The sequence below is a fragment of the Pyrus communis genome, chromosome 16 (assembly GCF_041283825.1).
Source record: "Pyrus communis isolate YQ-2024b chromosome 16, ASM4128382v1, whole genome shotgun sequence".
NCBI classification, from domain to species: Eukaryota; Viridiplantae; Streptophyta; class Magnoliopsida; order Rosales; family Rosaceae; genus Pyrus; species Pyrus communis.
The window spans coordinates 1,183,116-1,207,484 of NC_142580.1; the positions used below are offsets into that span (position 1 = coordinate 1,183,116).

General features: G+C 39.1%; 4 protein-coding genes across 4 annotated transcripts; all 4 read right to left on the reverse strand.

Annotated features, from left to right (window-relative positions):
* Window positions 1-3,749: 3,749 nt before the first annotated feature.
* Window positions 3,750-6,602, reverse strand: LOC137732010 (1-aminocyclopropane-1-carboxylate oxidase homolog 4-like). The gene is made up of 2 exons (XM_088687338.1): window positions 5,629-6,602; window positions 3,750-4,081 (listed from the first exon to the last, which is right to left on the reverse strand). The coding sequence occupies exons 1-2, from the start codon at window positions 6,466-6,468 to the stop codon at window positions 3,833-3,835; spliced, it is 1,089 nt and encodes a 362-aa protein (XP_088543464.1). The 5' UTR covers window positions 6,469-6,602; the 3' UTR covers window positions 3,750-3,832.
* Window positions 6,603-8,706: 2,104 nt separating this feature from the next.
* On the reverse strand, window positions 8,707-11,342 carry LOC137732006 (1-aminocyclopropane-1-carboxylate oxidase homolog 4). Its single transcript, XM_068471285.2, has 2 exons — window positions 10,269-11,342; window positions 8,707-9,056 (listed from the first exon to the last, which is right to left on the reverse strand). The coding sequence occupies exons 1-2, from the start codon at window positions 11,205-11,207 to the stop codon at window positions 8,808-8,810; spliced, it is 1,188 nt and encodes a 395-aa protein (XP_068327386.1). The 5' UTR covers window positions 11,208-11,342; the 3' UTR covers window positions 8,707-8,807.
* A 526-nt stretch (window positions 11,343-11,868) lies between these two features.
* Window positions 11,869-13,578, reverse strand: LOC137732007 (1-aminocyclopropane-1-carboxylate oxidase homolog 4). Its single transcript, XM_068471286.2, has 2 exons — window positions 12,635-13,578; window positions 11,869-12,237 (listed from the first exon to the last, which is right to left on the reverse strand). Exons 1-2 carry the CDS (start codon window positions 13,484-13,486, stop codon window positions 11,989-11,991), a joined length of 1,101 nt encoding a protein of 366 aa, XP_068327387.1. The 5' UTR covers window positions 13,487-13,578; the 3' UTR covers window positions 11,869-11,988.
* A 7,357-nt stretch (window positions 13,579-20,935) lies between these two features.
* LOC137731207 (uncharacterized) lies at window positions 20,936-23,104 on the reverse strand. Its single transcript, XM_068470310.1, has 2 exons — window positions 23,059-23,104; window positions 20,936-22,002 (listed from the first exon to the last, which is right to left on the reverse strand). The coding sequence occupies exons 1-2, from the start codon at window positions 23,102-23,104 to the stop codon at window positions 20,936-20,938; spliced, it is 1,113 nt and encodes a 370-aa protein (XP_068326411.1).
* Window positions 23,105-24,369: the final 1,265 nt, after the last annotated feature.

Genomic DNA, 24,369 nt, shown 5'->3' on the forward strand with positions numbered 1-24,369 from the left:
TCAGATTGAGATTGATGAAAACCCAAGGACTGAAGTACTGCAAATAATTTGTCAAACCAGGCCCGAGGGGCTTGTTTCAATCCATACAAGGATTTACGAAGCTTGCAAACATGAGTCGGATAATTTGGATCATTGAAACCAGGAGGTTGCTGCATGTAGACATCTTCTTGAAGGTCACCGTGCAGAAAAGCATTACTGATATCCAATTGATTGAGAAACCAGTCATATTGAACTGCAAGAGATAGAAGAATCCGAATGGTGACAGGTTTTGCAACAGGACTAAATGTTTCCTTGTAATCCAAACCAGCTTGCTGATGAAATCCTTTGGCCACAAGCCGAGCTTTGTAACGGTCTATAGTACCATTGGGATGTTTCTTAACTCGAAACACCCACTTACATCCAACAATATTTTGTTGGGAGGTAAAAGGAACGAGAGACCAAGTGCCGGTTGACTGCAGAGCATTTATTTCTTCCTGCATAGTAGCCCTCCAGTGAGCATGTTTTGAGGCCTGAAGATAAGTGGTGGGAAGAATATCAACCGTATCAGGTAAAGGGTGTTTGGTGGCGGAGTAGGCTTTCGGTTTAGAGATACCAGCTTTGGATCTAGTGATCATAGGATGAGTATTAGGAACAGAAGAAGGGGCAGAAAAAAGATTCACTGAAACATCAACAGGTACTGGAACATCAACAGGTACTGGAAGATCCTCAGGAGGTACTGGAACATCAACAGGTACTGGAAGATCCTCTGGAGATACAGGAACATTAACAGATACTAGAGGATGCACGGGAGGTACAGAGTGAGCAGCAGGTATTGTGAATTGTAGATTGACAGATGAATTCATTGGAGAAGTATCAGCAAGAACATGAGGTGCATTAGGAAAATCAGATGATAAACTCTGAAAGGGAAAGGTAGTCTCGTCAAAGATGACATGCCGAGAGATATATACCTGTTGTGTAACTGGATCAAGGCAACGATACCCCTTGTGTTGAAGACTGTACCCAAGGAAAACACAGGATTTACTCTTGCTGGCCAACTTAGATGTAGTATAGGGTTTGAGCCAGGGATAACAACAGCAACCAAAAATCTTGAGTCGAGAATAATCGGGAGGAGTGCCAAAGAGGAGTTCCCAAGGGGACTGCAGTACACCACCAAGGGGAAGGCAATTGATTAGATATGTAGCAGTGGAAAAAGCTTCAACCCAAAACATATGAGGCACTTGAGATTTCACGAAGAGTGTACGAGCAGTTTCAACTAAATGACGATGTTTCCGTTCAACACATCCATTCTGCTCAGGAGTATGAGGACAGCTAAATTGTTGCAAAATGCCATGAAGTTTAAGAAAATTCTGAAATTGATGACTGGTAAACTCACCCCCTGAATCAGAGCGAACAACTTTTATTTTATTACCAAGAGTGTTCTCTACATAGGACTTGTACTCCACAAAAGTTGAAAATACAGAAGACTTGGACTTTAAGGGAAAAAACCAACTATACTTGCTGTGATCATCAACAATAAGCAAGTAATATCTATAGCCACTCACTGATACAACAGGAGATGGTCCCCAGACATCACAGTGCAACAAATCTAGACTTTTAGTAGATACAGATTGATGAGTACCAAAAGGAAGCTTGTGATTCTTTGCTAAAGCACAGTCTTTGCAGAAGAAGGCCAGAGAAGAGTTGCCTTGAACAACAACTTTATTGGTAGACAAGACTTTGCGAAAAATAGCAGAAGATGGATGACCAAGGCGGCTGTGCCATATGCGAACATTAGCAGAAGTACTTACAAGTGCAGTATGAGTATGAGTGACAGGAGAGAGAACAGATGAACCATGAAGCGGAAAGAAGCCATCTTTAACTTGGCCCCGCAAAAGCGTCTTCCCCGTAAAACGATCCTTGACAGAGGATCCATGAATGTCAAGTGTTAATGAACAATCATTATCTTTAATAAACTGATAAGCAGAGAGAAGACTATGTTTCATTTGAGGCACATGAAGAACATTTTGCAATTTAAACGAGTGAGCAGGAGTATGCAAAATAGAGGTGCCAATATGATCTATAAACAGACCTTTACCATCTCCGATGTACACCTTGTCTTCACCATGGTAGGGAGTAGGAGATTGAATATTTGATATATCATTCGTAATGTGAGAGGTAGCACCCGAATCAATGAGCCAAGGATTGGAGGACTTTGCAGTATAGTGAGCACACATGGCAGCAAGTTTAGCTGGAGGAAACTTGCCTGAGATTTCGGGATTCATTCTGTCGAAGCAATCAAGAGCTTCATGACTAGTAGAGCCACAAATTTGACAAGAAGTTTTGGATCCTGAAGAGGAAACATGACGATTGAATCCAGAATTATAAGATCCTCGAGTGAAACCAGAGTTGAAATTCCCACGATTGGAACCACGATTGTAGCTGCGATTAGAACCACGGTTAAAGCCTCGGGTAGAACACGATTGTAGCCTCTGTTAGAATTATATTGAAAAGAATTCTGAAGTGGTGATGCTCTAGGATTGTGAGCAGCAAGAGCTTGTGGTGGTGTAGGAAGGAGAGGCGGTTGACTTTGCACAGAGAAGGCATGAAAGGGCTCAGAAGAGGAAAGTTTCTTGCGACGCTCCATGGACAACTCCTTAGCGAGCAACAGGCCATGTAATTCATCCAACGAAGTAGAAGAAAGGCGAAGTAAGATGGAATCAGTGAAAGATTCAAAATCATCAGTAAGACCTGCAAGAGTCGCAGCAATGAGATCACGATCAGTAACAGATGCACCAGCGGCAGTGAGAGAATCGGAGATCTCCTTGATTTGTTGAAGATAGCCAGCCATGGATTGAGAGCCTTTCTGAACATTTTGAAGCTTCGAACGCAATTGATGAATATGTACATCTGAGATACCACCAAAACGCTGCTTAAGCTTGAGCCAGAGAGCACGAGCAGAAGAGACACCGACTGTGAACGGAATAATTTCCTCAGAGAGCGTCGAATTGAACCAGATAAGTAAATTCTGATCTTTCCCATACCATTGCTCAAAACCTGGATTGATGGAGCGATCTGGAAGAAAGGGAGATGGACAAGGCTCAGTGCCATCAACAATCCCTAGAAGCTTGTAGCGACGGAGAATCGGAGCAAACAAAGCTCGCCACGGCAGATAATTGGATCGCCGAAGCTTGATCGGAACCATACTGCCAATGTTCTGAATCGTGAGAGAATTATACATCTGAGAGGTATTGAGATTTGGGGAAGAGGAATTAGGGTTTGAGGGAGGCACCGAGTCAATTGGAGAAGAAGAATCGGAGGGAGAAGCCATCAAGATTCAAGAAAAGGAAGCAAGAATCTGAATCGGAGGAGAACAACACTTCAAACAATCACGGCGGAGAAGACGATCGGAGAAGACGATCAAAGAAGAGCGGAAGAAGGCAGGATCGAAGAAGCCGTGAGGCGGTGTGGCGATGGTACCATGTAGAAAACCAAGATCCACAGTTTCTAAATATCTCTCATATATTGATTAATCAGATAATCTTACAATGATGCAGCAGTGTATATATAGACAGTACACTGCTCTTACAATTACAATTATATCCCTGTCTAATCTATTTATTTACATAAGAATCATAACAAACATTTAACTAATTTTACTTGACTCTTTATTCTCCATCGCCGCTGCCACCATGCTGTTATTTCTGTTCAAATTTCACCTCGATTCCCATTAGAGGGCTACCCATGAATGCTGTTAATCATGAACTCCGGCATTTGATAATCCAATTCGTATTTTTATTGTAGTAAAGATAAGTTACACACATTTCAAATACAGTTTTGGTCAAATAGTAGTATTTTACAGCTCAAAGTGATTTAGCAAAGCTTTGCCATCCAATCCTTTCTGGAAGAACCTTTGCATGAACTCCGAGAGCGTAAACTGCCGGTAAAGTGCCGGTTTCTCCGGGGATACTAGCTCCGGCAATGGCCCATATGAGTCCTCCCTTCTGCTCGAATTGAAAAACACAGCGATGGCCACACGTGGTTCACGGGATGAGTTCGCCAACACGCGATGAGCTACACTTTGGTATTCACCATTGGAAATAATCTGAAAATGAACCAAACCATTTGGTTTCAGTTTCACAGTCAACAAAATAAAGGCCAAATATCTCTATTGCCCGCCAAAAGTAAGGTAAATTCTCACTTTGCCCACCTTTGCTTTTGTTTTGTCTTCGACTTTGCTCCTTGTCGTCATCTCCGTCCAAATTTTGATTAAAAATGATAACGTTGCATGTATAATTTCATCTAAAATTCTGTGCGAATTTTATTTTGACATCATATAATATATTTCAACACCTAGTTTATTCTTTATACCTATATTATTTTGGAAATTGAGATTTAAACCCCTAAACTATCACACCAGTTGAAATTGATCTCTTAAACTATTTTTTGGTAACTATTTAAAATCAGTCAATTCACCGTTTATCGATAGATTGCGAAATCAATTCCATCAAATTCAATGGCAAATAGTCATTTCATCATCAATTGTTACTTATTAGTTATAACCACCAATAAAATTTTGACATATAGACACGAAATAATTCAAAAACATATAGCATAATAAGAAAACATAAAATAAAAAAACCAAACGTTTACATAACAGACCATCTCACGTTGTCGTTACACATTATTTTGTTTTCAAATGTCATAAGTTTATTGGTGGTTATAGTTGGTAAGTAAGAATTGATGAAGAAAAGACTAATTTTCCTCTGAATTTGACCAAATAATGGATGGAATTTACCGACAATGAGTAAATTGGCTGATTTCAAATAATTCAGGGGATTAATTTACCAAAAAAATAGTTTAGGGGTCAAATGACAGTTTACCCTATTATTTTTAATTATTCTACAATATCTGGATTAAGTGATGGTAGGGTTTGAGTATTGGGTGTGAATTTATTGATAAATTTTAGCTTTATTGTTAATTTATCTTGTACTTAATGATAATAATGGAATAGGATAAAAAAAGACAATTCGAATTTAAAGTTTAACCTGGATGTAGAGAGAAATCAAATAAGTTCAAATAAAATTTTCCTATCGTTACCACCTCTTCAAATTTAATGAAATTTAAGATGGAGTTTATTGCATAGAGCAACTTGGAACACAAAACACCACTCAAGGGGCAAGGTAGGGTTATTACTTAAGCGTTGGTAAACGTCTTTATTTTTATTAGTGAAATATCATTTAGTTTGTAAATTATGCCTCCAAATGTAGTCTACATAGCATTACCCTTTTAAATTTTAATAATGATTAATGTCACTAATAAAAAACAAACACGTTAATCTACACTTAAGTAATAATCCTTTATCAACCTTCATGTCATCTAGTTTACAAAATTCAATCTCCTATCCCATTGTAAATTTGTAAAATCCTCATTTTTTTAGTAAATTTCACAACCTAAAAACAAAGCGATCAGTTTTTAGAGAAATTTTTTAAAGTGCTCAAAATATTGTCTGATACACCAAATATCTAATTAAATGAGTTGATTATTATTATTATTATTTTTAAATTCATCATTTGTATGCAATTTATATGCAGTGGGCAGAAAGTAAGCAATATATTTTCACACGTAGTTAAGGGTAAAAATGGAATTTAACTGAAGAAAATCCCCAACGTTGATAACGAGAGCACCGGGGACAGGTTTCACATCTACCCAACCCTCACCGTACTTCACCTGCAGCCCACCCATGTGATCCTGAAGCAGCACGGTCAGCACTCCTGGGTCAGAATGAGATGTAAGCCCAACCGTTAGATCAGGTTGCGGGCAGTATGGGTAATAATTCCCCACCATCGCCCTCCCTTCCAGACACGTCATCTCCCGCAACCTCTTAGAATTCAATCCCAGCCCTTCGCTCGCCAACTCCATAAGCACCTCTCCCAGCCGTTTGATCTCACGGTCCCACTCAACAACATCCTCTCGGCAAATCTCCGGCACTGCTTCAGGAACCGGCGGAATCGGGCCCAACCTCATTTGAAGCGTGTCCCTCCAGCTGGCGGCTTTTGAGCTGTAGAGGTCCAGGTTGGAGAAATACGATACGCCCGTGCCCATCTCTCTACGGTAGAAGCGCGCTTTCACCTCCGTCGGCTGCTCGTGGAAGTCCCTGATGGCTGCGATCGTGCGGTCCAGGATTACGGATGGGATGCCGTGATTAGTGATCTGGAAGAACCCGAACGTGCGGCAAGCGCGGCTGATTTGGTCGACGATGGAGGAGCGGCGATGGGTGTGAAGATCCGCGAGGTCGATGGTGGGGATTGGGATATCGGGTTTGGTATGGTGTCGGAGGTCGGGTAGAGATTCGGGCGGGTGGATGAAGAAGCGGGGGATGGAGGTGAGGCCAGAGTCAACGAGGCCTTTGACTCCGAGCTTGGAGCTGTCGAATTGCTTGATTTCTTTAGCTCTATCGTAATCCAGTTCGCCGATCACGGCGTTCTCCATTGCTGATACAGAGAATACAACTTGAACGAGGCCTTTCCGACTTTACCGTCTCAAACAAGCCTGAATGACCTTACTGTCTCAATCCTGACTGACGACTAGATTTACTTGAAAGAGTTGCCTTCCATGCCCGGTTAAGTTCGTCTTTAGGGAAAAAAGCCTTTCCTTGCCTTACCGGACAGTAATAATTCATAATTTTAAAAACTAAAAAAATATAAAAGTTGATGATTGGTTTATTAATTAAATGTTAATGGACGTACTCATTTATATTGATGATACTTTATTTAGTTTGTAATTTTAATCTCTAAATTTAATTTTCTTAGCATTACTCAATTTTTAACTTAAATTGGTAAATCAAATGAGGCATCACCAATTGAAAATAAGCACGTTAATTAACGTTTAAGTAATAATATAATCATCAACAATCATATCATTTAATTTGCAAACTTAATTTACAAAATTTAGTTTTCATATAATTATTATTTTCATTAGACAAAACAGAGAGCACAAGTGCCTAAACTATTGTATAGTCCTAACACAATGGGTCATGATAAGGTTCTAACAATTGCAACAATATAAAATGCAGAGAAAATGTAAAGTTATTACACAAACTCTCAAGTCCCTCCTACTTAACATTTGTTTGGAACTAATTTTATATTATCGGACCGAGTAATCGAGATCGTTGAATGATAAAGTGATTAAAATGATTTGTAGTTATTATCGAAAAATAACATTATGATTTTAATCATGATATTATCTCTTAGTAATATATAAAATTAGTTAAACCTAATATTTGTCTAAATCCTAATTGATTTGAATGATGTTCGAATGTAGGGATATGCTTTAAGGATGCAGGATGGGGTGATTATCATATAAGTGAAAATGGTGCGCGCCTTTTGATGTTGATTTGGTTTTGGCCACATGGATTCATCTGAGCAAAAATACAGGAGATGCCGCATGCAATGGCATATTCCAGTTTAAACTGGAACTATCATGATGATCCTGTGAATGGGATTTCATTTGCATGGATTGCGTGTAGTCGGAAGAAAGCATGTGGCATGCATGGCTGCATCCGGACAAAAAAGTGGTCAACTAAAAGTAAAATAATGGTATTAAATAATGATGAGATAAGAAATTTAGGTAAGCTAGGCTTTTTGTATGGTGATGGATGCCGTTAGATGAGTTTGAAGTAATAAGAATTGAAGGTACTTTGAGATCTCAAAGGGATGCCTTTGTCTCCTTCTATAGAAGCCCACGGGCATACGGAGACTAGGGAAATTTTTGCCGTGATGTGTCAAAGATAATATCAGTTATTTTGATATGGTTTTTGGAGTGTATTCGGAAAAGGTCTTTATTGAATTGGCGATCAAGGAGATTTGGCTATAAATATAAAGTTGTAAACATCTCATCAGCCCTTTCAAATAAACATATAAATTGCCATGCGTAAAGCTTCTCAACAACCTTGAGATTTTTTCATCTTCCGTTTTCTTCTCGCCAACACATCTTCAGTTTAGATAGACATCATTGCTTCAAGATCGACTTGTTATTTATCCAAGTCTCGATCAATAAGAATTTCTAAGTCCTTGTTGATAGATGTCATCTCATTAGTCTTCTCGGCGAAGTGAGGTGTTACAGGTCCTAGGATCGGCATATTAGAATGCCGAGTTTTATTTTATGATTGGATATCCACAAGTATCTTTTAGAGTTCAGCATTCCGACAACCGAACCACATTTACCATCAAGACATTTATCAATTTCGAGTATTTGTGTTTGTATATTTTGATACCAGTTCAGCGTACCTATACTCTCACGAATACAATTACTGAGACCAAATCTGGTGCCGACGATTTGTGATCTTCGCAGAAACTAGTAGCCTTGTCTTCAGGCTCTAGAACTCGAAAGTTGAGACATGTTCCTTCCTTGGCCATAGTCGCAAGATCGAGAAGTCAGCAGCGCCCAACGCGACATCAATACATTTTACTCTCCGGCCAAGCTCGGTCGACAAGTTGGCACACCCCGCACACAACCGAATGACGTAATTAGTTTATTAGTTACTCAGCTTGCGCACCACGTAAGCTCGGTAGTTCTCAAAGTCCTTCATTCGAGCTTTCGAGTGGTCCTGCGACCAACCGGGTCCAGTAATACCTCCGCCAGAGAGGGCTACCCGTTATTTCTACGTGTAGAACGACGAACTTAAGAGTATGTCAACGAATGCTCTTAATTGTCGAAGCAGACTCCACATTTGATAATCCAATTCGTATTTTTATTACAATAAAGATGAGGACACACCTCTCAAATACAATGGCTCATACTTCATAGAGTTCTGGTCAAATAGTAGTATTTTACAGCTCAAAGTGATTTACCAAAGCTTTGCCATCCAACCCCTTATTGAAGAACCTTTGCATGAACTCTGAAAGCGTAAACTGCCGGTAAAGCGCTGGTTTCTCCGGGGAGACCAGCTCCGGCAACGGCCCGTATGAGTCATCCCTTCTACTCACATTGAAAAACACAGCGATTGACACACGGGGTTCACGGGATGAGTTCGCCAACACACGATGATCCACACTTCGGTATTCACCATTGGACACAATCTGAAAACGAACCAAACCATTACATTGAGTTTCGGTTAAACAATCAACAAAATAAAGGCGAAATAGTTCTACTGCCCGCCAAAAGTAAGGATAATTCTCACTTTATCCCCCTTTACTTATGTTTTGTGATCGAGTTTACTCCTTGTCGTCATCTCCGTCCGAAATTTGGTTAAAATTGATGGCATTTCATGTATAATTTCATCTAAAATTCCGTTGAAATAGTACCACTACCACCTCATCAAATTTAAAGAAATTTAAGATGGAGTTAACTGCTTGGAGCAAATCGTAACACAAAGCATTACCCAAGGGGCAAGGTAGGGTTTTCCTTAACTCCAAGAACAAACTGCAATTTAACATTTCTACTTAAGCCTAATAACAAATAAACTAGCAGGGAAATTTACTGAATGCAGATACAAAGTTTGATTGCTAAAGAGAAAATCGATTAAGGTGGTTTCGACACGTGATAGAGATGCTCTGGCTAGAACAACTATTAAACGGAGGCTGAAAAAAGTAGAAGACCTAGAAAGACTTAAGAATAAAATATCGAGTACCTGGGACAAACAGAACACTTGGTACAAAATCGTGCGCAATAATGTTTTAAAAGTCATACATCTAGCTCCTCTTAGGCCTAGTTTGATATTGTTTTTTCCACCAAAATTTGTTTAACTTTAAAGTTAAGCAGTAAAAAAGTGTGGTAAAAATAAAATATACTACTTATTTTAAAAGTAATAGCATCCAAACAGCAGCTTTTAAAAAGAGCATGTAGATTGCTCTTAAAAGTTGATTTAATACAAATCGAAGTTGAGCTTTTAGAATACTTTTAATTCATGTGATAAGTTCACTAATTTTAAACAATGACATTATTTATTCTTCTAAATAGTACTTTTACACTATTTTTTATATACACAACACTTTTAAAAATATAATTTATCAAACAATGAATTACCTTATTTTACAATTAGTTATTCTTAAAGTCGGAGAACAAGCAATTTATTATTAAAAAAAAAACACAATAAACTAACCCTTAGTGGAATATGACTTAATTGTTGTTGTATTGATATGTTGTCGTTTTGATCATTTGTAGATTTGTAAAATACTCATTTTCCTAGTCACTTTCACAACCGAAAACCAAGGCGTTGAATTATAGATGGCACAGGGCAGAATGGATGCAATTTATTTTCACACGCAGTTAGAGGTAAAAATAGAATTTACCTGAAGAAAATCCCCAACGTTGATGACGAGGGCACCGGGGACAGGTTTCACATCCACCCAACCCTCACCGTACTTAACCTGCAGCCCACCCATGCGGTCCTGAAGCACCACGGCCAGCACCCCCGGGTCAGAATGAGATGTTAGCCCAACCGTTAGATCAGGTTGCGGGCAGTACGGGTAGTAATGGCCCGCCATTACCCTCCCTTCCAGACACGTCATCTCCTGCAACCTCTTCGCGTTCAATCCCAGGCCTTCGCTCGCCAGCTCCATCAGCACCTCCCCCAGCCGTTTGATCTCGCGGTCCCACTCAACAACATCCTCCCGGCAAATCTCCGGTACTTCTTCAGGAACAGCGGGAATCGGGCCCAACCTCACTTGAAGCGTGTCCCTCCAGCTGGCGGCTTTTGAGCTGTAGAGGTCCACGTTGGAGATATACGATACGCCCGTGCCCATCTCTCTGCGGTAGAACCGCGCTTTCACCTCCGTCGGCTGCTCGTGGAAGGCCCTGACGGCTGCAATCGTGCGGTCAAGAGTTACCGATGGGATGCCGTGATTAGTGATCTGGAAGAACCCGAACGTCCGGCAGGCGCGGCTGATTTGATCGACGACGGAGGAGCGGCGATCGGTGTGAAGATCCGCCAGGTCGATGGTGGGGATTGGGGTATCGGGTTTGGTATGGTGTCGGGGGTCGGGTAGAGATTCCGGTGGGTGGATGAAGAAGCGGGGGATGGAGGTGAGGCCTGAGTCAACGAGGCCCTTAACTCCGAACTTGGATTGGTCGAATTTCTTGACTTCTTCAGCTCTATCGTAATCCCGTTCACCGCCGATCGTGGTGTTCGCCGCCATGGGTTCTCTTTTTCCGGTCAGAGAAAATTGCTTACCACAAAGTCCGAAAGGATGATACAGAGGCCCTGGATTTAGGCAGCAGGCACTGTGCATGAATAAATAATGGTTTTGGTGAGAGAGAATTCGGATAAGACGTGTTGCCCCAGAACACCATCTTCATTGCCGATGGGTGAATTACACTCTCGCTCCCTAGTGTTTTGTTCTCTTTTCATAGAAGTCCATAAATTATGAACATTACAATAAAACCCTTGAGGTTTAAATCTATTTTACTAACACCCCTATGGAGTAGCATGTAATTTCAGAAAACTTTGAAAGGATTGTAGAAACACGAAAATTCTCAGCCATCTCAGATTCTCAAAATGTCAATTAGACATAAACAAGTGGAATCAGAAATGGAACCAATCCATCTAGTTGCGGTTTGGTTCGGTTTGGAAGAGAGGCGATGCTTGAATTGAACTTGGCCAACTTTACACAACACAAAAATATAAACAACATAAATCACATTAGTTGTTAGAAACCTTTAGAAGCCCACAAATATTTTTTTATACTATGCAGTTCGATTTTAGATATTAAGAACCAATACCAAACTGTTTTTTAGCTTGTGGTTCAGTTTCAAACTGAAACCGTTTCAAAACCGTAAAAATTAAATAGTTCGGTGCAGTACGGCTCGGTCCATGTTATATTTTCGGTTTTCTGTTTCAAGTGCCCACTCCTAATTACAGTTGGAAGCTAAGAACTATCAAACACTAATAAATAAATAAAACAAACACTAATGTAATTTAATAATTGCCAAAACCAAATCCACGATCAGCATTATCAAGAAATAAGGCTAACTATAACATGATTCACAGCTGAAATGGTTCATTACGTCGTTTTACAGCCTAAAGTGATTTACCAAAGCTTTGCCATCCAATCCTTTATTGAAGAACCTTTGCATCAATTCTGACAACGTAAATTGCTGGTAAAGTGCAGGTTTCTCCGGCGAGACCATCTCCGATAGTGGACCATACGTATCCTCTGTATTACTTGGGTTGAAGAACACTGCAATTGCCACGCGTGCTTCGCGTTTTGGGTTAGCTAACACCCGATGATCTACGCTTTTGTATTCTCCGTTGGACATAATCTGAAAGTCAACCAAAGTATTCGTTGTTGTGACACAATGAAAATTATAGGTTAAGAAATCACGAACAACCACCTTGCATTTAATTCTGGAAAATTGAAATACGAAAGTTTATATATTCCCGTGGAATCGTAACAACAAAAGAAAGTAAAACGAGAAAGTATGAAAATACTTATTTGGATTAAATATCGAAGAAACTCTTATATTTCTTCTAACCAGTGTATGAAATTCTCTAAATTTCCTTTTAAATTTTCAACATTTTTATTGAAAACAATCAATATCGAAATTAATACGATGTATTGATTGATATTTCCACCGTTACTAATATTTTCAACACTGAATTTATCTTTATTAGAGAACATCGGCAGTGAGATCAGTTTTGTAGTTGAACTACATTTACCTGAAGCAAATCCCCGACGTTGATAACAAGAGCACCGGGGACCGGTTTCACATCCAGCCAACCCTCACCGTATTTAACCTGCAATCCACCCGTTTGGTCCTGAAGCAGCACGGTCAAAACTCCCGGGTCAGAATGAGAAGCAATCCCCACCGTCAGATCAGGCTGCGGGCAGTAGGGGTAGTAATTGCCCACCATCACCCTCGCTTCCAGACACGTCATCTTCCTCAATCTCCACGCATTCAATCCCAGCCCTTCGCTCACCAGCTCCATCAGCACACCTCCCAGCCGTTGGATCTCCTGATCCCACTCAGCAGCCGCATCCCGACAGATCTCAGGCACCTCTAGAGGATTCGCCGGCGTGGGGCCCAACCTAATTGTTAGCGTGTCCCTCCAGCTGGCGGCTTTTGAGCTGTAGAGGTCGAAGTTGGAGATATACCGTACGCCCGTGACAATCTCCCTACGGTAGACCCGTGTTTTGTCCTCCGCCGGCTGCTCGTGAAAGGCCTTGATGGCTGAGATCGTACGGTCCAGAGCTGCCGATGGGATTCCGTGGTTTATGACCTGGAAGAAACCGAACTTTCGACACGCGTGGTTGATTTGGTCAACGATGGATGAACGGTGATGGGTGTGCAGGCCCGCGAGGTCGATGGTGGGGATCGGTGTTTGTTGGGAATCGGGTTTTGTATCGGGTCGAACGTCGGGTAGAGTTTCGGGTGGGTGGATGAAGAAGCGGGGGATGGAGGTGAGACCAGAGTCAACGAGGCCTTTGACTCCGAGTTTTGTGTTGTCGAAATCCTTGATTTCTTGAGCTCTGTCGTAGTCATGTTCGCCAATCACGGTGGTCGCCGCCATGCCTGCTCTGCAGAGTTCAGCTCTGGTGTCTCTTTCTTGATTTGATATAAAAACTGTGGGTTAGCATTTAATTAGCAGAGTAGATACAGCCGACGCAAGCAAATTAATGATATAGAAACTATATTTTAATCCCTAAATAAGATGAAGGTTAAAAAAATGTCTAATACAAGATTAAAAATTGATTTTAGTCTATAGACTCTATTAAATGCTAATATATATATTCAATGTCTTTCTTTTTTATTTATAATTTTATGGTGTTCATAAATTAATTTTTATGAAAATATTATAAATTTTAATTTTCATTATGGTGAGTATCTTATATAAGAAAATATTTTCGTAGAGATTTTTTGGTACACTTATGTTTTTACATATTTTCTTATGTGCTACTAATTCATTACAATATATTTAGGTTGGAATATTTCGATACACTGGGTTAGTATAATATATTTAAACACGAATATTTAGGTACACTAGTTTAGTATAATATCTTTAGGTATCGACATTTCGGTACACTAGTTTAGTATCATACAGTTAGGTACGGAATTTTCGATACGCTTATATTTTTGCATATTTTCTTATGTGCCACTAATTTACTATAATATATTGAGATACGGACATTTGGGTACACTAAATTAGTAAAATATATTATGATACAGACGTTTAAGTACACTAATTAGAGAAAGTTAAATAAAATTAATGAATTAAAATGTGTATAATAATAAATTTAAAATTTAATCTAATGACATTAAATAAGATATCTATTAAATATTAAAACAAAAAAATAATATAAATTTGAATTAAGTACACATTAAAGGACTAAAATTAATATCCTATCTAACACCAGATTTTTATTAAATTTGAAACTTCTTAAAGGATTAAAGTTCAAAAACCTCTTAATAATATGAATTGAATTGTTAGATGGCAAGTACAGTACAGTTGATCAAACACGTACTCCCAGTCCCATAATTGCTTATTTATTAATTGGGTTGGGTTTTTTTATTTTTTATTGATCAAAGGTAACATCTATTACCGGTAACAACAAACTTTACAATACAAATGATCAAAATTTACAACAAAAAGGCCCAAAAAACAAAAACATAAACAAACAACAGTGGCCCAACCAGAAGCTGAGACCGAAACAAAAGAAACTTGAAAAAAACCAGTTCCGCTGCATCCTCTGCCATAACCACTGCTGGAACCACGAAAACAGCAGGCGTGCATGTTAATCCACACAAATTCTTGCCCCTAATTAAGCCTCGCCTCATCGATACCAGCATCTAATCCTAAGCTTCACTCATAGCATAGCTACAGACAACAAATAACCTACAACCAATTGAAAGAAACTCGTGAGAATCCACGAGCAACATAACCAACAAAGGTAGACAACAAAAAGAAAGTGGTGGTGCGAGGAACACCCAACCCAGTGGAAGTACCCGATCTATACTCACCAACTCGAAACATTACAACAAATCACGGCAAAGTTTGATTAAAGCTCGGAAATTGGAGGAATATGGATGAGACAAATCAAAGGGGAGAGAAGAAGGCAAATCAGCCAAGAAAACCAAGGAAAAAATAGCTGATAGGAGAAGAGAAAGAGAGAAACAAAGAAACAAAAGAAAATCCACTGATCCCAGCCGTAGCTAGGATTAGCGACACCATAATTGGGTTTGAATGTGTAGATTTGGATAATTAGGGCTTAATGGTATATATTGCATGACACTTGTCATTCCAATATTTGTAGAGGCCTGATGAATTTGGAAGAATGATCCTGAGCATTTCAGGAGCACATAAACTCCTCATGTCCTGTCAGCAACTAGGCCAAGAATTTCCCCGTAAAATACTTTCCGACCGTTGAAGGGCAAGGTGGTGAATTGGCAGCTTTATGACACGAGATCCCATGAATAGAGGAACAAGTCTACTTAGACATCAAGTCTATGCCACTGGCGGCCAGCCGAGGAAACAAAGGGCTATGGAAGGAAAATAAAAGCTCATAGTTAGGGCGCTTGATACAAATATCCACCAACCCCAAAGTTAAGCAAGGCGCTCGACTACGTTGTCCCAAGAAAGCATGCAAGTGTACTTGCACAAATGTCACCTCATTGCCACATGTGGAATAAAAAGTGGAGGGATAACTAAAGTGGGGTCAGACAAGTACCCCTTAAGAGGGCTCATAGGAAGTGATAGACTCAAGCCAAAGGAGTTAAGGGCTCATAGATGACCTGTATAATGAGGACAAGTACTCCTTAAGAGGGGTCAGACAAATTGAGATATAAAATATATTCCGAACTCACGACTCTCGACTTTGTTAACCTCACTAGTTTTGAGCATTAACAATATTATTGCCTCCCAATTCAAGAAATTTTTTATTGTAACTATGTACACTACACATATCTGATTAAAGGTTTAAAATTAAATACTGATGATCAGTTTTTGTAAATGTTTAATTCACTAGAAGCATCAACAACAACAAAATAGTTGCAATTCAACGGATTATAGGTGTATCATTTACCACAGGAGTTAGCAGGACAATTCACTATGTTAAACTGAGAGGTCTTAAGTTTATATTTGAGATTCTTTCACTGATATATTTTTTTTACTGGTATTCCTCTTGGAGCGTATAAAAAATATTAGATCATAAAATTTCAAGATGTGAACCAAATCAAGTTATAATATAAGCATATTATATATTTTATTTGATTTTAATTGGTTGACATGTTTTAATTGATTTTTTTTTTTACATGGAAATGAATGCCTAAAAAATAACTGCATTGTGAACATAATTGTGAATACAATAACGGGGAAGATACGGGACCGAAAGAGTGAAAAACAAGGATACCTAGCAACAATACTATTGACGTTAAGAGAGGTTAAAATGCTTATGTGAGTTTTTCCGGCCCTTAAAAATGGTGAATAACCGTGGCTTGCCATCAATTGTCCAATTTTTTTTTTAAAAGAAGAAGCAATAGTACCATTTACCAAGAGGAGAAAATTAAAGAGAAAGGGAGTTCCTCTATTATGTTTATTATGTTTATCATTTGTAATTACAATAATTGTATCTTGTTGTATGTAAACTGGTTTTAATATACACACACAAATATATATAATTGTCATTGGTGTTATAAATAGGTCGAAGTTAGAGGAATAACCTTTTTAATGGTAGGTGCAAGGTGGATGTAAAATGCCACACTAAAACTATAGCACAAGCAGATAACAAATAAAAGGCAGAGAAATAGATGATGTTACTGATATTTTTCTCTCGTTCTCTTCTTCTTATCTTTTTCTGTTACATGAAAACATGCGGAGTGCTCTATTTATAGAGCAACTCCAAACTGATGCACTTAATGCATTTTGAAATTTACGACACTTCGTCTGACTATACAATCTCTATGTATTCAACTTTCACTTTGCATGGGCATTGAAAACTTTTGCCCATGCTGAAGAATTATGCTAATGAACTGTGGGCATTCATTGCCATCAGACTTTTCAACATCCATCAGACTTTTCAACACTCCCCCTTGGATGCCCACATATCAACATGAGTTGCCTCGTTAAAACCTTGCTTGGAAAAACCCAGTGGGAAAAAACCATAGCGAAGGAAAAAAAGTACAACTTTTCCTGGATCGTTGATATAGTGTCAAGTATGCTTATGTTGCCTCGTTAAAACCTTGATAGGAAAAACCCAGTGGGAAAAATCCTAATCGAAGGAAAAAGAGTACAACAAGCATGTATCATGGATACTCCCCTTGATTCTGCATTCTCCAAATTTAGCTATTTGGTAAGTCGACGTAATCCGATGCCTTGCACTAACTTCTGAAATGTGCACTTTGGTAGAGATTTGGTGAACAAGTCCGCCAGATTTTCATTTGAACGGATTTGTCTGACTTCAATAACTTTAGCCTTCTGAAGCTCATGAGCACTGAAAAACTTTGGAGATATGTGTTTAGTTTTATCGCCCTTGATGAAGCCTTCCTTCATTTGGGCAACACAGGCTGCATTATCTTCATGGATGACAGTTGGGTTGTCTGTCTTCGAAGCTAGACCGCATGAATTCCGAATATGATGGATCATTGATCTTAACCAAGAACATTCACGACTTGCTTCATGTAAAGCAAGTATTTCTGAATGATTTGAAGATGTAGCAACTAATGTTTGCTTGGTTGAGCGCCATGAGATTGATGTATCTCCATTCTTAAACACATATCCAGTTTGTGAGCGGGCCTTATGCGGATCAGAGAGGAAACCAGCATTTGCATATCCAGCAAGGACCTGGTCATCTGTGGAGTTCTTTGAGTAGAAGAGACTCATGTCTGTTGTCCCACGAAGGTATCGCAATACATCTTTGATACCTTTCCAATGGCGAATTGTTGGAGCAGAGCTATACCTTGCTAATAAGTTAACTGAAAAAGCTATATTTGGTCTAGTACATTGTGCTAAATACAACAAAGCACCTACTGCACTGAGATATGGTATTTTTGGACCAAGGACCAGTTCATCATCTTCTTTTGGACGAAATGGATCTTTCTTAATGTCCAAAGAACGAACGATCATTGGCGTGCTTAGTGGATAAGCCTTGTCCATACCAAATCGTTTCAGAATTTTTTCAATGTAAGGTGATTGGTGGACCAAAATTCCATTAGCACAATGCTCGATCTGCAGGCCGAGATAATATTTTGTTTTTCCAAGGTCTTTCATTTCAAATTCGCTTTTCAGATATTCAGCAGTTTTATTGAGCTCTTCAGGAGTTCCAACTAGATTCATATCATCAACATATACTGCCACTATAGCGAATCCAGAATTGGATTTCTTAATGAACACAGAAGGGCAAATAACATTGTTGATATACCCTTCTTTGATCAAATACTCACTGAGACGATTATACCACATTCGTCCAGATTGTTTCAGACCATACAATGATCGCCTTAATTTGATCGAGAGCATACCTCGTGGTTTGTTACTTGTTTCAGGCAACTTAAGTCCTTCTGGGACTTTCATATAGATGTCAGTATCTAATTCTCCATATAGATACGCAGTGATGACATCCATAAGTCGCATGTCAAATCTTTCTGAAACCACTAAACTTATTAAGTAACGGAACGTAATTGCGTCCATTACAGGAGAGTATGTCTCCTCATAATCAATTCTAGGTCTTTGAGAAAAACCTTGTGCAACGAGTCGTGCTTTGTATCTTGCGATCTCGTTTTTCTCATTGCGTTTCCTTGTGAATACCCATTTGTAACCCACGGGGTTTACACTAGGCGGGGTTTGGACTACTGGTCCAAAAACATTTCGCCTTTCCAAGGAATTTAATTCTGCCTGGATTGCATCTTTCCACTTAGGCCAATCCTGTCTCTGTTTGCATTCATCAACAGAGCGGGGCTCAATATCATCACTTAAGATGATTTCAGTGGGTACTGCGAATGCAAACATATCATCAATGATTATTTCATTCCGATCCCACAATTCATTTGTACATGCATAATTTATAGAGATTTCTTTGCTTTCATGGACTTCTGTCTCTTCAGGGACATATGTCTCATCAAGGACATATGTCTCATCAAGGACATTTTCTTTTTCTGAAAGTCCAGAATCATGAATTGGGGATGTATCATTCATTTTCTCTTCCTGAATGATTTCATTTGGATTCAGTTGTGCCCTCGACTTTCTCTTTCGAGGGGCTGAATCTTTTGAACCTGGGGGTCTACCACGCTTCAGACGTGCACCAGATGAATCATTCGCTGCCACTTTATTTTGTCCAATAGGGACATCAATTCTTGCAGGTACATTTGTAGCTGGTATATGTGATTTTGTCACTTTCATAGCATCATTAAATGCATCTGGCATTTGATTGGCAATGCTTTGAAGATGAACGATCCTTCTCACTTCATTTTCACATTGAATGCTGCGAGGATCAAAATGAGACAAGATGGGAACAACCCATGTCAGCTATTTCCGTTCTTCTGGAACGGTTTTTTCTCCCCCTAACGACAGGAAAATTGTCTCATCAAAGTGACAATCAGCAAAACGAGCTGTAAACATATCACCTGTCAAGGGTTCCAAATATCTAATGATAGATGGTGAATCAAAACCCACGTAAATTCTCAGTCTACGCTGAGGTCCCATTTTAGTGCGTTGCGGCGGTGCAATAGGCACATAAACAGCACAACCAAAAACTCGTAAATGGGAAATGTTTGGCTGATGTCCAAACACGAGTTATATTGAAGAGTATTTATGGTTGGCTATAGGTTTCAATCGAACCAATGATGCAGCATGTAAGATGGCATGTCCCCATGCAGAGACTGGCAATTTGGTTTTCATAAGCAGAGTGCGAGCTATTAACTGGAGTCGCTTGATCAATGCTTCTGCTAAACCATTTTGAGTATGGACATGAGGAACAGGGTATTCAACATCAATGCCCAATGTCATACAATAATCATCAAAGGTTTGAGACGTAAATTCACCAGCATTATTAAGTTGGATTGACTTAATGGGATAATCTGGGAACTGTGCTCGTAACTTAATTATTTGAGCAAGGAGTCTCGCAAAGGCTACATTCCGAGTAGACAAGAGACAAACATGTGACCATCGGGTAGATGCATCAACCAAAACCATAAAATATCGAAATGGTCCACATGATGGTTGAATAGGCCCACAAATATCCCCTTGAATTCTTTGCAGAAATGATGGGGATTCAGCATCAACCTTTAGTTGAGATGGTCTAATTACCAACTTCCCTTGAGAACAAGCTTTGCAAGGGTTATCATTTAAGGCAGCAATGTGTCTGCTCATTAATGGATGTCCATTAGAGTTGGTAATGATCCTACGCATCATGGTAGATCCTGGATGACCAAGACGGTCATGCCAAAGCATGTAAACTTTTGAATAAATGAACTTCTGGTTCATGACAGTATGTGATTCAATTGTCCTTATGTATGTATAATACAATCCACTTGACATACCACGCAACTTCTCCAATATACGCTTCTGGGTATCATTGAAGGTAATTCATAGATACTCCACATTTTCTGCACTTTTTGTTTCAATATGGTATCTATTTAAACGAATGTATTTGAAACTCAACAAATTTCGAGTAGATCGAGTAGCATACAATGCATTCTGTATGGACAATATTGTTCCATTTGGTAACATAATCTGAGCTTGCCCTGAACCTTCAATTACATCTGAAGGTCCTGATATTGTTATTACCTCTACTCTTGTAAGTATTAAGCTTGAGAAATACTTTCGATCACGAAGTATTGTATGTGTGGTTGCACTGTCTGCAAGACAAATATCTCTGCCATTTCTCATGTTTTGAGAATAACCACAGTTTTTATCCATGCTCTCTGAGTAAGAGAATCAGAGTTAAAAGCAAGTTATAACAAGAAATTTACATGCCACTTTTATTGAATCTGAAATACTACAAGTTCAGCATAATAAAAGTACATCAATGATTCAATCGAACCGGTATACTTCATTTCTTCTTTCCACAATAAAATCTGGAACATCTAGATGAGTTGTGTTCAACTGTCCTGATAAGTCAAACACTGGATCAGGTATATCCATTGGTCTAGCCTGGTCGAGAAAATTGGTCTCGACACCCTTCTCCTTGAGGGAGGCTTGATACAGATCTACTAGATGTTTTGGGGTACGACAAGTACGCGCCCAATGCCCATTGCCACCACACCTACGGCAGGCTCCTTTAGAGTTCCTGTGGGCATTGTTCATATAAGCTTTGCCTTTGTGGCGATTCGCATTTTTGAAGCTCGGTCCTGAATTATGCCTCAGAACCTGGTTATGAAACTGAACTCCATGGTTATTGCCTTTCCTATTCCATCGACCTCGCTTGTGGCCACGTCCTCGTTTATGATTATCACCACCAGAGGATGTGGCGTTCACTTCGAGGGAAACAGCATTCACTTCTGGGAATGGTGCAGATCCAGTAGGTCGGGAATGATGGTTTTTCATCAGGAGTTCATTATTCTGTTCAGCTACTAAAAGCACAGATATCAGCTGGTTGTACTCAGTGTAGCCTCGCGCTCTATACTGCTGCTGCAGGAGCACGTTGGAGGCATGAAATGTGCTGAGAGTCTTTTCCAGCATATGCTCCTCAATAATAATATCCCCACAGAGCTTCATCTGAGAGGTAATTCTGAACAATGCAGAATTGTACTCTGCCACTGACTTGAAGTCTTGGATCCTCAGATGAGTCCACTCATAGCGGGCCCTTGGAAGAATCACCGTTGTCTGGTGATTGTATCTGTTTCTCAAGGCATTCCAGAGAGCTAACGGATTTTCAACCGTTAAGTACTCGCTCTTTAGCGCCTCATCAAGATGGCGGCGAATGAAAATCATGGCCTTTGCCCGATCTTGAAAGGATGAGTTGCTCTCTTCCCTGATGGTATCTCCAAGATTCCCTGCTTCCAGATGGATCTTGGTATCCAATACCCAGGTCAGGTAATTCTTCCCGGTAATATCCAGGGCAGCAAATTCAAGCTTCGTCAAGTTCGCTATTTTCTTTTCTGAAAGAAAATGAGATGTGTAAGAACTTGCAATAATATGTATTCCTGGAGGAATATGATGTTAGAACTTTTGGTTCTTACAAATTTTTCATTTTGATCTTCAGGCCAAAATGATAAGGACTCGAAACTTATGGCTCGAGATTTTTAGGGTGAATGAGGAGGGCGATTGTACCGCACCATTCTCATTGAAATAATGTAATATAGAATGGGCAATTATTCCGCACCACTCAAGTAACAGGAAAATTAAATATGCAAAGCAGTGTGGGCGATTATACCGCACTACCTAAAATTGCAATGAAATTAAACAGCAGGTAAATTTATATATGCAGGGTAGGGTGGGCGATTATACCGCTCCACCTAAAATTTGCAGTAAAATTAAATATGCAGTCCAAGATAGGCAATGATACCGCACCGTCTTGGATCGCAGTAAGAATAAATTTGCAGTTCAAGATGGGCGATTGTACCGCACCATCTTGGATTGCAGTAAAATTAACATAAATAAATATTGGGTTAGTAATCAATCTCTACACCAAACAAGTAATCAAAGATGTATGTAACCGTTAGATTGAGAACTAAGAGCAGGCATGGAGCAAACAGTTCATCGCGAGGGTATACGGCGCAGTTAAGGCAGAGGAAGAAGATGAACATTAAAAACCTTAAAGGAAACATTTTTCTTTCTTTCGTTCGTTCGGCGAAGAGAGATGAGAGAATAAATATATTTAGAGACTCGTGCTGATAACGTGTTATAAATAGGTCAAAGTTAGAGGAATAACCTTTTTAATGGTAGGTGCAAGGTGGATGTAAAATGCCACACTAAAACTATAGCACAAGCAGATAACAAATAAAAGGCAGAGAAATAGATGATGTTACTGATATTTTTCTCTCGTTCTCTTCTTCTTATCTTTTTCTGTTACATGAAAACATGCAAAGTGCTCTATTTATAGAGCAACTCCAAACTGATGCAGTTAATGCATTTTGAAATTTACGACACTTCGTCTGACTATACAATCTCTATGTATTCAACTTTCACTTTGCATGGGCATTGAAAACTTCTGCCCATGCTGAAGAATTCTGCTAATGAACTGTGGGCATTCATTGCCATCAGACTTTTCAACAATTGGCTGGTTTTTGTATGAAAATATTGTAGAATTGATATGTTGTACAATCATATCGTTTTCATGTGTGTTCACAATTCAGTATGTGAACGCAGGACCTTTTAAATCCTTAAAATAATATATATTTCACAATTCAGTTGTCAATTCATCTCCATGTGTGGATTGAACGATGGAGGAGTAGCCATCTACGCGTTTAGTTCATTTAATGCTATAGCTGTGAAACCCTTAAGAGCACAAGACTTTTGGGGCTCGTTAAGGGCTATATAAAAGGGACGAATACAATTTATAAGCAGTTTGACTCGCAAGAGAAAAGAAACATCACATTATTATTGAGCACTTATTGTAATTCACATCAAATATTTACAGAGCACTGCAATGGATGTAGTCCAGTTTTGAGAGTGAACTACTTAAACCTTGTTATCAGTTACTTAAATCTTTATCTTGAGCTCATCAAGAGTTGACCGTACTGATTTTTGTTAACCTCCTGGTCTTGATTAACCTCCCGATTTTGAGTGCTAACACAATAATATCACACAAATTTGTATCTAGTGTGAGTAGCCTTGAAATAACCAATAAAAATATACGGGAAAAAAATAAAATAAAAGTACTTCTGTACATCTAAAGCATTCTAAATTTTAATAAAAATGTTAACGTCCATTGAACAAAAGAAAATGTCAACCTTATGAAGTGAAAAATGTCGATATAAAAATGGTTGTGCGAAAATAATTTTCAACTCGACGTTCCTTTTCTTTGCATGGTATCAATACCAAAAATAGGCGTGGAAAAATAATTTTCCTTTTAATTCGACCTTTTTTTTTCGTTTCGTGGCCTTGATATGAAAAATAGGCTTGAGAAAATCATTTTCCTTTGTATTCCACCTCACTTTTCTTTGCGTGGGCCTCCTACTTTGTTCACTGCTTACGCGTTGCCTTGCTGGCATTGGTCCTTTGGGCTTGATTTCGTTGTCCCTGGCTGTCGTCTGGTAGTTTCACTAAGACTATCCAACCATAAAAAATAAAAAAATAAAAACCGATTTGATATGCATGCTGTCGCATCCCGGTCCGGGCGTGACGGCCAGCATGCATCAATCTAGGTCGGGGTGTGTCATATGCATTATCCTACCACCTAAAATTACACTTTGTACACATTTATTCTCGTTTTTCACACACTCTTATATATTTTTTATCTTTAGGTTGAATTTGATCAAATGAAACAAAAGACAGAATAAAACATAGTAGTTCACTAGTTTAGC

Coding starts and splice junctions, on each gene's coding strand:
- LOC137732010 (XM_088687338.1), bottom strand. CDS start 6,468: ATGGAGAACGCCGTGATCGGCGAACTGGATTACGATAGAGCTAAAGAA. Junction 4,082..5,628: donor ACGTTGGGGATTTTCTTCAG/TTAAATTCCATT, acceptor GTTCATTTTCAG/ATTATTTCCAATGGTGAATA.
- LOC137732006 (XM_068471285.2), bottom strand. CDS start 11,207: ATGCACAGTGCCTGCTGCCTAAATCCAGGGCCTCTGTATCATCCTTTC. Junction 9,057..10,268: donor ACGTTGGGGATTTTCTTCAG/GTAAATTCTATT, acceptor GTTCGTTTTCAG/ATTGTGTCCAATGGTGAATA.
- LOC137732007 (XM_068471286.2), bottom strand. CDS start 13,486: ATGGCGGCGACCACCGTGATTGGCGAACATGACTACGACAGAGCTCAA. Junction 12,238..12,634: donor ACGTCGGGGATTTGCTTCAG/GTAAATGTAGTT, acceptor GTTGACTTTCAG/ATTATGTCCAACGGAGAATA.
- LOC137731207 (XM_068470310.1), bottom strand. CDS start 23,104: ATGGCAATGAATGCCCACAGTTCATTAGCAGAATTCTTCAGCATGG. Junction 22,003..23,058: donor AGCAGAATTCTTCAGCATGG/GCAGAAGTTTTC, acceptor ATTTTCTTTCAG/AAAAGAAAATAGCGAACTTG.